We start from the raw sequence: 15,545 nt of genomic DNA, 5'->3' as shown, positions 1-15,545 counted from the left end.
TTTAGGTGGGTGCCTTAATCGCACTTGATGGGTTCTACACTTCAAATCAGCCAATTTCTTCATGATCAGATACGTTAAAGAGCAAATTTCCCAACATAATTAGATAGTTTCGTATTTTGATCTGATTACAACATTACGTAAATTGATCATAACATTACCGGATCTCTTAGCTTGACCCTACATGGTCGTATGATCTTTCGATCAATGAATTCATCCTTTCATTCCTACTTTTTATGTATCTAACAATGGATTTTGACCTTTCAATGATAATTCCGTTACATTAGTTCTAAAAGGTTAACGGAGATCCATCACCTCGTGGATAAGTACACTAGTATGGGGGTCTTGATATCAAATGTGTCAGATGGATCAGATTCAAACTCGAGTTTAGGGGTCTACACATCCAGAAACCAAATTTGGTTATCGAATTAGATTGAAGAGAATGTACTTCGAAATTTCTAGGTGAATGAATGTCAAAATCTGCATGCGGATGTCATTTCATGTGGTTTAACTTTGAGTTGCTAGGATAATATAACTGTATGCATCCGTGGTGCACGATTTACATTGGTTATAAAAACTAGTAATAAAATAATTGTAAATCTTTTTTTACTTTTTTACCACGAGGACGACTTATCTTTTCAGCTCGTTGAATTATGAATTACCCAGAAATTGGGGGAAATTCAAGTCTCAAAAGCCGCTCTTCTAGTGTGAGTGAGTGAAAGAAGCAGATAAACCCTAGGAGAGAGAGAGAGAGAGAGAGAGAGAGAGAGAAAATGCCGCGAGAGATCATCACACTGCAGGTAGGGCAATGCGGGAACCAGATCGGCATGGAGTTCTGGAAGCAGCTCTGCCTCGAGCACGGTATCAGCAAAGAAGGCATTCTCGAAGACTTCGCCACTCAGGTCTCACTCTCCTCTCTTCTTCTTTTTGGTTGGTTTAAGATTAATGGAATTCATGAAACTCCAAGTTCGTTATTTTGTTTTGGGAATTGAAGTATTTGACTGTGTGGAGCTTTGTTGAGTTTGACTGAGGCTCGATTAGTCGGTAAATTTGTTTCCTGGTATTGTATTTAGTGGTGATTTTACTGTTAGAAGTCGAAAATGTAATTGAGATTGTAGTGTTTTTTTGTCTCATTAACCAAATGTTTAATTCGGAAATTTCGGTTCTTGAAATGGTTTTCTGAGTTAAAAAAAAAGATTAAGCTTTGTGTGACGATATAGTAGTCAAGCGCGAGGTTTGATAGATGAAATCAATGAAATGTACACGCCCTGAGTCAAACATATGATAAGGAGAGAGTAAGGAAAATGAGGAGTTGATTATGTGAAGTAGCAACTTTGAGGAAGTGATTATGTTGACGACCGATGTATGCGAGGCTTATTAAACTGAAATGCTGCAGGGAGGGGACAGAAAGGATGTGTTTTTCTACCAAGCTGATGATCAGCACTACATACCAAGAGCTTTACTGATTGATTTGGAGCCCAGAGTGATTAATGGTATTCAGAACAGTGAATATCGGAATCTGTATAATCATGAGAACATCTTTGTTGCCGATCATGGAGGTGGTGCCGGAAATAATTGGGCCAGCGGATACGATCAGGTTTGTTTCTAGTTCTTCTGCTGTCAGGTGTTTTCAGTCAATTGGTTTAGACGCGTACTAGAATCTGTCATAATAATTTTGTGATAATAAAGCTCTTTCTTAGCTTCCATGTAAGTGGAACTGAAATTGTTGTAAATTCTGATCAGGGGAAAGGTGTTGAAGAGGCCATAATGGACATGATTGATAGAGAAGCAGATGGGAGTGATAGTCTTGAAGGATTTGTTCTTTGCCATTCAATTGCTGGAGGAACAGGATCAGGTCTTATTCGCTTCCCTTAGTTTCGCCCGTATTTCTCCATTCACGATCTGATAAACATTTGCTTAATGTACTTGCCATTTATAACAAGGATCGGTCATTAAGTTAGATATAGATTATGTCATTATTATAATTTCTCAAACTACATCAAACTTAGGACTGGGTAACACAGAACCACCTTTTTTTTTGTTTCAAATGTGATGAATCATATATGAGGTGTATTACTTGCCAATGTTATGGAAGCGTTCTGAAGCAGATTTTGCTTTCATGATTGTGGTGTACTTTCTAGTATACACACATGTACTTCTTCATGACTGCTTACTTCATAGTCTTAATATTAGTGGACTAATTGTGCTCACAGATCACCATATAAATTGCAGGAATGGGTTCCTATCTGTTAGAGACTTTGAATGATCGATACAGCAAAAAACTGGTTCAGACATACAGTGTATTTCCTAACCAGATGGAAACAAGTGATGTGGTGGTCCAGCCCTATAACTCACTTTTAACACTTAAGCGGCTAACTCTGAATGCTGATTGCGTTGTCGTCCTTGATAACACTGCATTGAATAGAATCGCTGTTGAGCGCCTTCATTTAACAAATCCCACCTTTGCTCAAACAAATTCTTTGGTTTCTACTGTAATGTCTGCAAGCACAACCACTCTGAGATATCCAGGGTACATGAACAATGACTTGGTTGGTCTTCTTGCATCATTGATTCCAACACCAAGATGTCATTTTCTAATGACAGGATATACACCCCTCACAGTCGAGCGGCAGGTAAGACTTAGTCATGCATGAAAGTCACTGATCTCTTACCATCCAGTTGCTCAAATGTTTTCATGTGTGTGAGCATGTGTCTAATCAAAAGAAAGAGGTCGAGAGAAATGCATTACATCTAGATTTTAATGGCCATTTTTGTGCTTCCAAAGAACCAATTAGGTGACTGATGCAAATATATTCCCAATTGGCAGGCCAATGTGATTCGTAAGACCACTGTACTTGATGTTATGAGAAGACTTCTGCAGGTAAGAAGCATTGCTTGCCTTTTCTTTTCCACACAGCAGAATAGACCAGTTCTGACATTGATTTCTTTTTGCAGACAAAAAATATCATGGTTTCCTCGTATGCTCGAACAAAAGAAGCTAGTCAAGCCAAGTATATATCAATACTAAACATCATTCAAGGAGAAGTAGACCCCACTCAGGTAGTAATAATAACAATAGTAATAGTATAATTTTCATGGTAATCCTTCACTTCTGCTGGCCAAAATCTTTGGTTGGTACAAAATATTGATTACTCATTCTGATCATCATTTTCAATAAAAAAAATTGAAATGAAATTGTTGTGAAATGGCAGTCAATTTTTCATAGATTACTGCATGTGTATGCATATTCAATGACTGGTATCAATTTTTAGACTTGCTTGTGCGAAGTATGAACTAAAGTTTCTTGCTTACCTTAAAAAGTAAAAAACTCGGTTTATCTTCTACTATTTTGTATTTTCTTTAGATGGTGTATTTACTGCTTCTATTCTGTGATCAGGTTCATGAAAGTTTGCAGAGGATACGTGAAAGAAAGCTTGTTAACTTTATTGAGTGGGGCCCTGCAAGCATTCAGGTTCTTTTACTCTATATATTTTGTGCAGGAATGAGTTCATTTTTCTAAATTTTGCAATGTCTGGATGTTTGATCTTGTACTTCTTGCTTTTTTTGTAGGTTGCTTTGTCTAGGAAGTCTCCGTATGTGCAAACTGCCCACAGGGTAAGGCTACAACTCTTATCTTAGATTTTCTTCCTGTTGATTATCAAGTCTGGAAAGTCCCAATATATACTCTCTTGCTGTTCATATACATCTATATTCTTCAAAGTTAATTGGAGTTACAAATTTTGATTAGTAAGTTTATGTTTTTCATCTGAAGTAGCGCCCTACAGGTGAATAAGATTGATGGGCTTATTAGTGAAATTATTTATCTGTTGTATTGCTTGTAGGTCAGTGGTCTTATGCTTGCTAGCCACACTAGTATTCGCCACCTATTCAGCAAGTGTTTGAGCCAGTATTCGTTGTTAAGAAAGAAACAAGCTTTTCTTGACAACTACCGGAAGTTCCCAATGTTTGCTGTAAGTTGTTGTTCCACAGCTATCAGTATTATTTTATACTCGATTAATCAATTACTACATGGTGCCACAATGATTCTTATACATGCATTTCTGGTTTTTAACTTGTACAGTTGAATGCGTGGTTAGAAGTTTTTGATTTAAATAGTAGATCTAATTTGTTTCAGTAGATATGCCATATGTCTACTTGAGTTCTGTTGCATTTGATTGTTGAATTTTCACTTTTTACTTTTAACAGTAGAATGCGTGATGATAAGTTGGGTTAATGAGTAGAAATTGATTGTTTCAGTTAGTATGCTATATAGATAGTGCTATTGAACTTGATGAGTTGATGAATGAAATGCATGTGGGATACACATAATAATAATATGTCATCATTTGACAGGAGAATGACCTTTCCGAATTTGATGAATCAAGAGAAATTCTTGAGAGTTTGGTTGATGAATATAAGGCCTGTGAGTCCCCAGATTACATCAAGTGGGGAATGGAGGTACTTCCATACTTGCCAATATATACCCCCAATTCCTTTATTTATTTTTTTGGTGAATCTTCATCATAAATTTATTATTTGGTTAATGTACATTTCAGGATCCAGACCATGTTCTTACAGGAGAAGGTAGTGCAGCGGGAACAGTGGACCCAAAATTGGCAGTATGAAGAATTTAGGTAACCTTAATGTAAATTTACTGTAATTCCTTAGGTAGTTGATTGATTCATTATGTTTTGGGATACTTGTATAGGGCAGATCTGATCTGACATATCTACGCCTTTCACTTTCTGTCAAGACTTAGTCTTCAATGCTGAATCTTTAATGCCTCCTCTATTGGTGATTTTCCAGGATTGGAAAACAGCTATCCCTTTCTTAGTGCTGGTGCCAAAAGCATATTTGGAGGGAGCATTGTACATAGTATTTATTGCTATTTTTCATTTTCAGTATTTCCTAACCTGAATAGTCCATAATGTAATGTTTTTTTTTCTGGGTGTTTAAGTTTGTTTCTTGATTTGGGTTTGGTTTTTCAATTTTCAATCCCTAGAGAATACAGAATCTCACTGTAGGACGATGATGGTGTTATAAGCCTCCCCAGCCCCCACCACCTCCCCTTTTCCCATGTGATATACCTACTCTCCATGTGGTAGACCCTGTTTGTTTTTGGTCTGCTGGGTCTCCATTGGAGGCTGGTATGTTTGTTTTCATCACACAGCTTTTGATGTTTGGCATGGCATGTTCTATGGTGTCATTGCCCATCTTTTGGTTTCCTAAGTTTGTTCTTTCACTGGTTGCGACTGTTTTTAGGTTTTGAAATTTGAATGATGATGAAGATAACGTTAGCACCGGCTTTAGGGTTCTGTCTGTCCCCATTTGAAAGACATAGTTCATCTCAATTGTCAAGATCTTTTAGCTAATTTGTAGACCGGAACACTGTTGTGATCCTATTTGATACCTACCATACACAAAGTATGGCATGTGCGAAGTTTTTTGGTACAAAACCCTGGAATCTGCTATACTCGGTTTCTTGGGAGTATTTCGTTACGGTTTCATGAAACCTTAAAAGACTTGAGACAAGAATTTTTCAATGCCGGAACACGAAGGAAACAAGACTATAATCCTTTTTGTTTTGGCCACGAAATCCACCTAGCTGCATTGTTGTCAAAAACGCCAACTGCCAGCTTGAGACGAATTCAGTAAAAGCCTAAACCAAACCAATTGTTTATTTGTGCACACTTGCTAATCATATCATAATTATCCTATACAACTGTCCCTGTACATTTCTTTGTCGTGCAATCACCTTTCGCTTCCACAATAATACGTATCGTTGTCAATGACAATTGTGCAATGCCAAGTCTTAAGCCACATTCCAACCATGACAACGAAATCCCCCACTTTGCTTCCGACCCTTGCAAAGAAACCAAAGATCGTACATATATAATTTAATCCATCCCACGGCCTGAATGCAAATCTTAGTAGTAATCAAACTACAGAATTATCGGTGAGCTGTGACTTACTGGTTATCTTTATTTATTTATTTTGGTGACAAAAGACTTTCCTGGTTATCTCGGACAATCAATTTCCGGAACTTTGAATTCGAAAACGGATCAAGAGAGTGGAGACTGGAGAGTCAAGAGTATCCGTTAAATAGCCGTTAAAATCGTTGTAACGGAGCGAAGGTGGGCCCCGCCGGCGGATGTAGAATTCGAGAGAGAAAAGAAAACACTTTGAACGGACACAAGTTGGGCTGTGAAGGACAGACAGTCTGTCACACACATGGACCACGTCACCCCAAAAAAAAAAGAAAAAAAAAGGGTGGGGGTCCTAATTGGCAAATTATATTTTATTATATAGAGGGTAAAAATAAAAAGATGAAAATGAAATAATAATAATAATAATTTACCCAATACAGGGAGGCCTGCCTTATTCCTCTCTTTCTTCTGGCTCCTCCTTCACCAGTCGCTACTCACCACCAAACCAAAACCCTTCCCTTATATAACCCCACAACTCTCTCCCCTCTCCCACACACACCCCACTTCTCTCTCTCTCTCTCTCTCTCTCATTTGGGTCTTGTCTATTCTTTTCTCTCTTTCACAGTTTACTCTTGTTGCCCTACTTTATCTCTCTGATAATGGCAGCTTGCTTCGGATTCTCCAAGGCCATATTCCGAGTGGTGGCAGTGTTGGCATTCCTCTTCTTGGCTTCTGCCTCTGCCTCCAGGGCTCCTGCTGCTTCACCTCTTGCTGCTCCTGCTCCTGCTCCTGCTCTCACCGGTGATGGTAATTCTTTAGTCTGGATCTGAATAACCCTTTTCTTGTTTCCATTCGCATTTGGTTGGGAATTGGAGTTTTGATTGTTGTTTTGGATTTTGCAGGGACTTCAATAGATCAGGGGATTGCTTATGTGCTGATGCTGGTGGCTTTGGTTCTCACTTACCTCATTCATCCCTTGGATGCTTCATCCTACAATTTCTTTTGAGTTCCATTCTTTGTTTTTTTTGTTAGATTTAGGAATGGGGTTGGGGATTTGTAGGAGTGGAGGGAAATTGATGGTGGGTTTTTTTTTTGGTTCCTTTATTTATGATTTATATGAGATGTATGCTTGTGGATATATGGCTTTAGAGGAATTTATGAATGGCAGTATGATATTTAGCTTCTCTTATATTGTTTGTCATATGATTCTTTGCTTTGCTTTCTGTTTTTCCATTCTTTGGTCTACTTTTGATTTTAGTGGTGTGATGGGCATGTTTCAACTTCCTTGAGGGTTTTCCATTCTTAGTTGTTACAGCTCTTTATCATCATTATAGTCTGTAAGAGTTCCTCATTGTCTATATAATGAACCTCAAACTAATTTAAACACAACAAAGAATGGTACAATTCCAAAAGATTTCTGTGAATGGTGGTAAAAAGATGGGAGGTAAGTTGGAAACAGTTTGCAGGCGAAGGGAAAAAGCTTTGCATTTCAAACACAGAATGTGCGCATAGTTTTGCTTCAAGCCGCCAAACTCCGGAAATGATCTGCTCATAAAATCGTTCCTTATTTGATCTGATTAAAGCTTTCACCGTTTCTCAATCATACAATTTGAACTATGAAACAAACATCTTGGCTCTGAGCATATAATAAAATTAGAGGTTGAAAGCCTTAAACTAAAACCTAACTACTAGTTCAGAGACTAAAAGGGTAAATTCTTCTTATGGTGCATGATGTTTGGCTATTTGAACAATTTGGTACCTGATGTACGAAAGCGGACAATTTGGTACTTAAAGTTCTCAAATTTAAGTCATTTTGGTACCTCTATCAATTTTGACCATATTTTCAGGGTTATTTCCGTCATCTTATCTCAATTTTACTTCATTTTTTTATAATACTTCTAAATTGCCTCTAAGTTATCACTAAAAATTTGATAACTAATCTACTTAGTATCTGTGATGATTTACGTATATAAATTTTCATAATGAAGCTATCAATCTAAATTAATTTTAATTATAAGTAATTAAAAAATTTTGATAAAAATTACAATTGCATAAAGGCAATTTATTTCCTTTGTAGAAATAATTATGATACAATAAGTATATTAAGAAAAAAAATTATTTTTGATATATAGATGCTAAGTGAAGTAGATATATCAATTTAATTATCTCCAAATAGAGACAATTATAGGAAGAAATGATGATAAAAATTACAATTGCATAAAAGCAATTTATTTCCTTTGCAGAAATAATTATGATACAATAAGTATATTAAGAAAAAAAATTATTTTTGATATATGCGAAGTAGATGCTAAATGGAGTAGATATATCAATTTAATTATCTCCAAATAGAGGCAATGTAGGAAGAAATGAAGAAAAATGTGAATTTAATGAATTTAGGACAAGAATGACGGAAATAACCCTAAAAATATAGTCAAAATTGATAGAGGTACCAAAATGGCCTAAATTTGAGAACTTTAGGTACCAAATTGTCCGCTTTCATACATCAGGTACCAAATTGTCCAAGTAGCCAAACATCAGGTACTATAGGAGGAATTTACCCGAGACTAAAACGAGACATCTAAACTCTAAAGACTCCAGCATTATCGCACATGCAATGAAGACGGCTACAATATTCTTTCTTTCTGGTATCAAAAGATCATTATGGAAGAAATTGTTTAAAGTAGTACTTTTAAGATCATTATGGAAGAAATTGTTTAAAGTAGTACTTTTGAAGATTAGAATCAGACAATCAGTGTAGTAATCTCTGCTACTAAGTGTGACACAAATTGAGCCAAATCAAGATATTTGGTTCTGAATCTTATACAAGAAGAGAGAAGGAAACATGAAAGACTTCAAGTCATATGATTATAGGAGGTTTTATTGTAAAGAACAAAACGAGACATTACATCCTCATGGCTCAAATCAGTCAAATGAAGAGATATTACTATGGTGTAACATAGTTTACCATCTTCAAGTTGAAGATGAATGAGTGCAGACATAACTCCCATTTACTTTTACAAATGGTTAAAGTTTTACGCTATGAAGCACAAACACGTCATTTGGGTCGCGTGTCGGACACGGACACGGACACAGACACAGACACGCTGCAATATGTAATGGACACGCTGGGGTATATTTGTCCTTACCAATTTTTTAGACAATTGTTTTTGTCTCAGTCTCACTCATATTCAATCTCAAAAACAGACCACCGATCTGCCCTAAATCTTCACCGCGTCTGACCACCCACTACTCCTCCCACTCGGCACTTCTCTTTCCATTCTCCCAGGTCACCATTTCTATCTTAAATTTTCATTTTTTATAATTGAGTGATTTGATTTGCTTGGGATTACATGTTAGTTGAATTGGGGTTTTGTTTGATGATTTTGGTTTCACCATTTTAGATCACAAATTCAAGCTTTTCTGCTTTAGTTTTCATGTTTGAATCTCTCTGGGTTTTGATGATGTTTGATGAAGTGGGTTGGGTTTGAGAAGGGTGAGATTGGAGAGGTGTTTTGAGTTGAAAATTGATTGAATATAAGGAGTTGAATTTTGGGAAGCTGAACAACAATATGGTTTTGTTGTTTTCTTTACAGGCGAATCCTGCATCTCTCGTTTTTGCAAGACTTGAAGTGAACAGTAAAAGGAAGGGCCAATACACCAACATGTAAGGCTGTGAAGAGTTGTTATTGGTTACTGATAAAGTTCATTGCTTTTTATATTTTGAATGTAAAGTCTAAAACTTTGATTCGAAGAGGTGAAATTTAGAGCATATGAAGTAAACGTTTTGGCTAAAAATGAAGTAGTTAGGTTGGTTATTTGCAGATAATGTTTTATAGACATTTCTAATATACATCCTAAAGAATAATTGAGAACTTGAATCATAGATAAATGATTTGTCAACAATTATTTATCATATTTTGAAGTTGTAGATCTGCATTGAAAAAATGATAGATGTTACATGGCTTGAATCTGTGATTTTTCTGCAGTAACAGTTTTGGCTAAAAAGAAGTAGTTAGGTTGGTTATTTGCAGATAATTTCTTCTAAACATTTGTAATAGACATCCTAAAGAAACACTGAGAACTTGAATCATAGATAAATGATTTTTCTACAATTACTAATCAATTTTTGAAGTTGCAGATCTGCATTGAAAAAATGACAGATGTTTATGTTAGCTTGAATCTGTGATTTTTATACAGTAAACGTTTTGGCTAAAAATGAAGTAGTTAGGTTGGTTATTTGTAGATAATGTTTTCTAGACATTTGTAATAGACATCCTAAAGAACAATTGAGAACTTGAATCATAGATAAATGATTTGTCTACAATTACTTATCATATTTTGAAGTTATAGATCTGCATTGAAAAAAATGATAGAGGTTACATGGCTTGAATCTGTGATTTTTATGCAGTAACAATTTTGGCTAAAATGTAGTAGTTAGGTTGGTTATTTGCAGATAATATCTTCTAGACATTTGTAATAGACATCTTAAAAAAAAACTGAGAACTTGAATCATAGATAAATGATTTTTCTACAATTACGTATCAGTTTTTGAATTTGCAGATCTGCATTGAAAAAATGACAGATGTTAAATTAGCTTGAATCTGTGATTTTTATGCAGTAAACGTTTTGGCTAAAAATGAAGTAGTTAGGTTAGTTATTTGCAGATAATGTCTTACAGACATTTGTAACAGACAGCCTAAAAAAATTGAGAACTTGAATCATAGATAAATGATTTTTCTACAATTACTTATCAGTTTTTGAAGTTGCAGATCTGCATTAAAAAAATGACAGATGTTTATGTTAGCTTGAATCTGTGATTTTTATGCAGTAAACGTTTTGGCTAAAAATGAAGTAGTTAGGTTAGTTATTTGTAGATAATGTTTTCTAGACATTTGTAATAGACATCCTAAAGAACAATGGAGAACTTGAATCATAGATAAAGGATTTGTCTACAATTACTTATCATTTTTTGAAGTTGCAGATATGTATTGAAAAAATGACAGATTGTTTTTTCTTTTTTCAGGAAGTATGAGTACAGGAAGATCAACTCCTCTTAGGTCAACCTAGTTCTTCATCTTGTTGTGAAAGAAATTGGAGTACATACAATTTCATTCATTCTTTAAAGAGGAACAAACTACTCCCACAAAGAGCAGAAAATTTGGTATTTGTGCATACCAATCTTCGCCTCTTATCTAAGAAAAGCTCAATTTTACAATAGTAGTGCAACACTGCAACTCTTATGTGGGATGTAAGAGGTGATCAATTTGAATCCTTGGAAGACATTAATGTTGGAAGAATTGAGATGACCAACCTTACACTTGATGAACCACAATTGGAGGGATACTTATTTGATGATGCTGATGATGATGATGTTATTGAAATGGAGAACATTGTGGAGGATGACATTGGAGTTTGAATGAAGTTATTAACTATCGCCAAATGATTTTTATTATGTATTTTGTTTAAAGTTTGAAACTTTGTTAGACTTGTATTTGTATTTGATATTTGAGATGATCTTGTTATAATTTAATAAATTATGCTACTTATTTTTTAAAATTAGGTATATATATTTAAAATTGTATTTAATTAACCTGTCCAAAACGTATCCGTGTCCAATAAAAATTTCATTTGGCGTGTCCGCGTATCGAATTGTGTCCAATACGGACACTCGTGTCCGTATCCGTGCTTCTTAGGTTTTACGCCAAAGAGGAAATTCATGTCATGGAGAGTTGGAGACGGCACAAAGTGTCTCTACTCTCTACTTATAACTAGAAGTGAGGCTTTAGTGTCAATAACTTCACTAATAATTTGAACTTTCTATATTGCCCATGTACATATGAAAATAATTGATGCAAAGAAAAAATGTGAAGGAGTAGAATAATAATATATTAGAGACCCATATAATATCACTTAGAGAACGTGTGATACTGATTTAGTCTTGAAATTCGCAGAGAGAAAGAAATCCACACATTGCGAGTGCATATTAATTTGAACGGCTTAAGTTAAATAAAATCATGATAAAACACCAAAACCTGAGGGTTTAGTGCTTTAGTTTCAAAATAATTGTGGTAATCCAAGTTTGATTTTAACCCTGTAATACTCCTCTTAGTGCTAGTCAAGTCTGGTTAGTATGACTATTGCATAAGTAGCTCTAACTCGATAAACTTTTATTGATGCGTTACACGAGATTAACTAGCGCCAAAGTTTGGTTTCGTTGGGAAAATACATAAGTCGGTTCAACTCGATAGACCTTTTGTCTTCCTTTTCTTTCTAGAGTGGGACTACATTTATTGCCAGAGGGTGTGGAGATTAGAAGTATGATTCGGGTTGAATACTAGCAAAGACAAATAGAAAAACTAAACAATCTTTCATCGACCGCTACATGTCTACATTATACATTTTTCCTCCTTTTTTTTGGTGTAATACATTTTTCCTCTTTAAATTTTGAGGTGTAGCAAATCACATACTCTTCCATTATTTCTTGATATGATAATATATATTCAATCATAAAACTACAAAATTCTGAATTGCAATTGTTATTTAGGATCGTCCACCAAGAGTCTAGAAACATATAGAAAAAAAGTTTGAAACTTTTGTCTTTTTCTGCCCAAAATTTCCCAACTTAATTAATCAAATTTGGGTGCTATTTCTCACAACCTTCAGCCCAATTAACTTCTTACAAACCCAAACGATAACCAGGCATAGACACTCTTCTATGAATAACCTCGTCCACAACCACCACCCCCTCCTTTCTCGGCGCCTCTCCCTTTTCTCTCTCTCACCCAAACCCTAGAAATACCCAAATCCCCAATTCGATTCCACGCACACCCAACCATGGAGCGCCTCATCGCCAATCGGACGTCCACGATCGACTCATCACCAATCCGACGACCACGATCCACGCGATGCAGCCAGAAGAAGAGGCCGACGAGCTCTACGACTACGCACCGGTTCGCCTTTGGGCTCGAGCCGGCTCGTAATCGTGTTCCTCCTCAATCTCATTCTTCTCGCCGCTTGGGCTTTTTAGCCTCAGTTGACCGCGACCGACGCGATGGCGCAGCTAGGTCGAGCGAGCACGAGCCGGTTCGCGATGGCGGTTTCTTGAATCCTTATCCTCGATTGGGCTTGGCGGCGTGATTGGAAACCCTAGGTAATTTCGGAGCCTTCGTTTTGTATAAATAGGGGCCTTTGGGGCTGTATTGTGAACCATAACGTAGAATTTGTATGCAAAATTGAGAGAGAGAGAGAGAGAGAGAGAGAGAAGTTAGGGTTTGCTTTCATTTGTAGCGGAAGCCATGCCGAAACGTATGGAGGATTATGAGGCAGAGGAGATTGAGGATTATGAAGAAGACGGGATCGAGATCCAGGAGAAGCCGAGCAGAGGGGGGAAGACGAAGCGGGGGAGGTCGAGTTCCGGCGAGATTGGGATCCAGAAGCGGAGAGGGCGAGGGTCGAAATCGAAGCGGAGGAAATTGAAATCGGAGGAGGAAGGAGGTGGTGGAAGGAGGAAATTGAAATTTGTGGATGATGAGGCAGTGGAGGATGACGATGAGGAGGAGGGGGAAGATGAGGATGACGGTGAATTCGATGAGTTTATCGTCAAAGAACCGGAGTTTGATGAAGAACCTGATGAATCTGATGATGATGGTGATAATGATGGTAGTGGGAGGAGGCCGGGGTTTGTGCTGGCGGAGGAAGATGAGGAGGAGGATATCGAGGAGCTTGAGAGAAGAGTTGAGGACAGGTTTCGGCAGATTCATGCCGAAGAATATGAGGATGATACAGAGGTCGGACAACAGGCTCTTATACCTGGTGTTAGGGACCCAAAATTGTGGCTGGTGAAGTGTGCGATTAGTAAAGAGAGAGAGGTAGCGGCTTGTTTGATGCAAAAGTGTATTGATAATCCTGGTGAATTGCTGATCACGTCTGCTGTTGCTTTGGATTATTTGAAAGGCTTTGTGTATGTTGAAGCTTACAAAGAAGCCCATGTGAGGGAGGCTTGCAAAGGTTTGAGGTATGTTGTTCTTCAGAAAATTAGTCTTGTTCCTATTAAGGAGATGACTGATTTGATATGTGGGGAAAGTAAGACTGTTGTGAATTATGATTGGGTTAGGATTAAGACTGGAATATATAAAGGGGATCTTGCTAAGGTTGTGGGGCATGTCCCAGGGAGACAGCAAGTTAGAGTTAAGTTGATTCCGAGGTTTGATTTACAAGCTCTTGCGAAGGGTGTGGAATCCCAGAAGAAGGGTTCTGGCGCACTGATCGTGTTCCTGCACTTCTTGGGAACATGGAACTTGTTAGGCAGCTGGGTGTTGGAGTGCAATCTGTGCGAGATTGGTTGGCACACGGTTATACTGACAGAATTGACGGCTTACCTGGGATGATATTTAAAGATGGTTTCCATCTTAAAGTTGTTTCTGGTAAAAGTATAAAGGAGGTGAAACCCTCTCTAGAAGAACTTGAGGAATTCCAGGAACTTGATGGTGATGGAGATCATACAAATCCAAATAAAAAGAAAAGCTTTATGAAGGGTGATGCAGTTGTTGTTATTGAGGGAGATCTGAGAAATTTGGTGGGACGAGTTGACAAACTTGAGTTGGGGATTGTTCATATTAAACCTGAAATGGAAGGCCTCCCGGAAACTGTAGCCATCAAGCAAACAGCACTACAGAAATGCTTTAAAGAGGGGCAGCATGTGAAGGTTGTAAGTGGTAGCCAGCAGGGAGCAACTGGTATGGTTGTTAAGGTTGATCATCAGAAGCAATTAATCACCATTTTATCAGATGCAACCAAGGAAGCTATCTGCGTATTCGCCGATCATGCTGTGGAGAGTGGTGAAGTGAATAATGGTGATACAATGGACGACACCCACTTTGGAAGGTATCATAAAACTCCTGCTCGATTTCCGAAGTTTTCTGGGGGTGGAAGGGGGTATGATGGACGTGATGGTTTTGGTAAAGGGGTCCGAGTTAAATTGCGGCTAGGTCCTTATAAGGGATGCAGGGGGCGTGTTGTGGAGGTTAAGGGATCAAATATAAGGGTTGAATTGGAATCTCAGATGAGAACTGTTGTTGTTGATCGTCTGCATTGTATTTCGGACTCTGATGATGTGGCTGCTGCAGTTACGACACCATATCGCTCAGGTTGTGAGACCCCAATGAGAGATCCTAGAGCAAGCCCAATGCCTTACCTGATCACGCCCATGAGAGATGCTGCAGCAAGCCCAATGCCCTACATGATGACTCCCATGAGAGACCCAGGAGCAGCGCCTTACATGATGACTCCCAGAAGAGATCCCCGAGCAACTCCAGTCCCTGGTGATATTAGGAAGACATGACAAGGACGTAACTTGATAGATGGGGCATATAATCAAACTTAAAATTCACTGATACTCTGTACATTTTTCATATTTCAAGATACCTATGTCATGGCTGTCCCATAATCCTATATTACTGCAACTAGATCATCACCCTTTGCAGGTCTGGAGAAACTGAAGATTGATTTTTTTAAAAAGCTATTATCAGACGAACCCCATATTGTGATATTTGATTGGAGGATTTTGCAGAAGGTGCATGTATACTGATTACTCGGTTACCATGCACACATTATTGTCATTTG

General features: G+C 37.4%; 2 protein-coding genes and 1 pseudogene across 2 annotated transcripts; all 3 read left to right on the top strand.

The window, feature by feature from the left end:
* The first annotated feature begins 709 nt into the window (after positions 1-709).
* LOC126801867 (tubulin gamma-1 chain) lies at positions 710-5,234 on the top strand. Its single transcript, XM_050529341.1, has 12 exons — positions 710-899; positions 1,394-1,594; positions 1,741-1,852; positions 2,230-2,630; positions 2,825-2,878; positions 2,953-3,057; positions 3,395-3,469; positions 3,568-3,612; positions 3,840-3,968; positions 4,351-4,455; positions 4,554-4,631; positions 4,804-5,234. The coding sequence occupies exons 1-11, from the start codon at positions 771-773 to the stop codon at positions 4,620-4,622; spliced, it is 1,425 nt and encodes a 474-aa protein (XP_050385298.1). The 5' UTR covers positions 710-770; the 3' UTR covers positions 4,623-4,631; positions 4,804-5,234.
* Positions 5,235-6,480: 1,246 nt separating this feature from the next.
* On the top strand, positions 6,481-7,113 carry LOC126803988 (arabinogalactan protein 16-like). Its single transcript, XM_050531727.1, has 2 exons — positions 6,481-6,731; positions 6,827-7,113. Exons 1-2 carry the CDS (start codon positions 6,584-6,586, stop codon positions 6,928-6,930), a joined length of 252 nt encoding a protein of 83 aa, XP_050387684.1. The 5' UTR covers positions 6,481-6,583; the 3' UTR covers positions 6,931-7,113.
* A 5,551-nt stretch (positions 7,114-12,664) lies between these two features.
* Positions 12,665-15,363, top strand: LOC126803933 (putative transcription elongation factor SPT5 homolog 1; annotated as a pseudogene).
* Positions 15,364-15,545: the final 182 nt, after the last annotated feature.

This window comes from Argentina anserina, chromosome 7, assembly GCF_933775445.1.
Source record: "Argentina anserina chromosome 7, drPotAnse1.1, whole genome shotgun sequence".
In the NCBI taxonomy this organism is placed as follows: Eukaryota; Viridiplantae; Streptophyta; class Magnoliopsida; order Rosales; family Rosaceae; genus Argentina; species Argentina anserina.
This window is presented reverse-complemented; position numbering and strand designations above follow the sequence as displayed.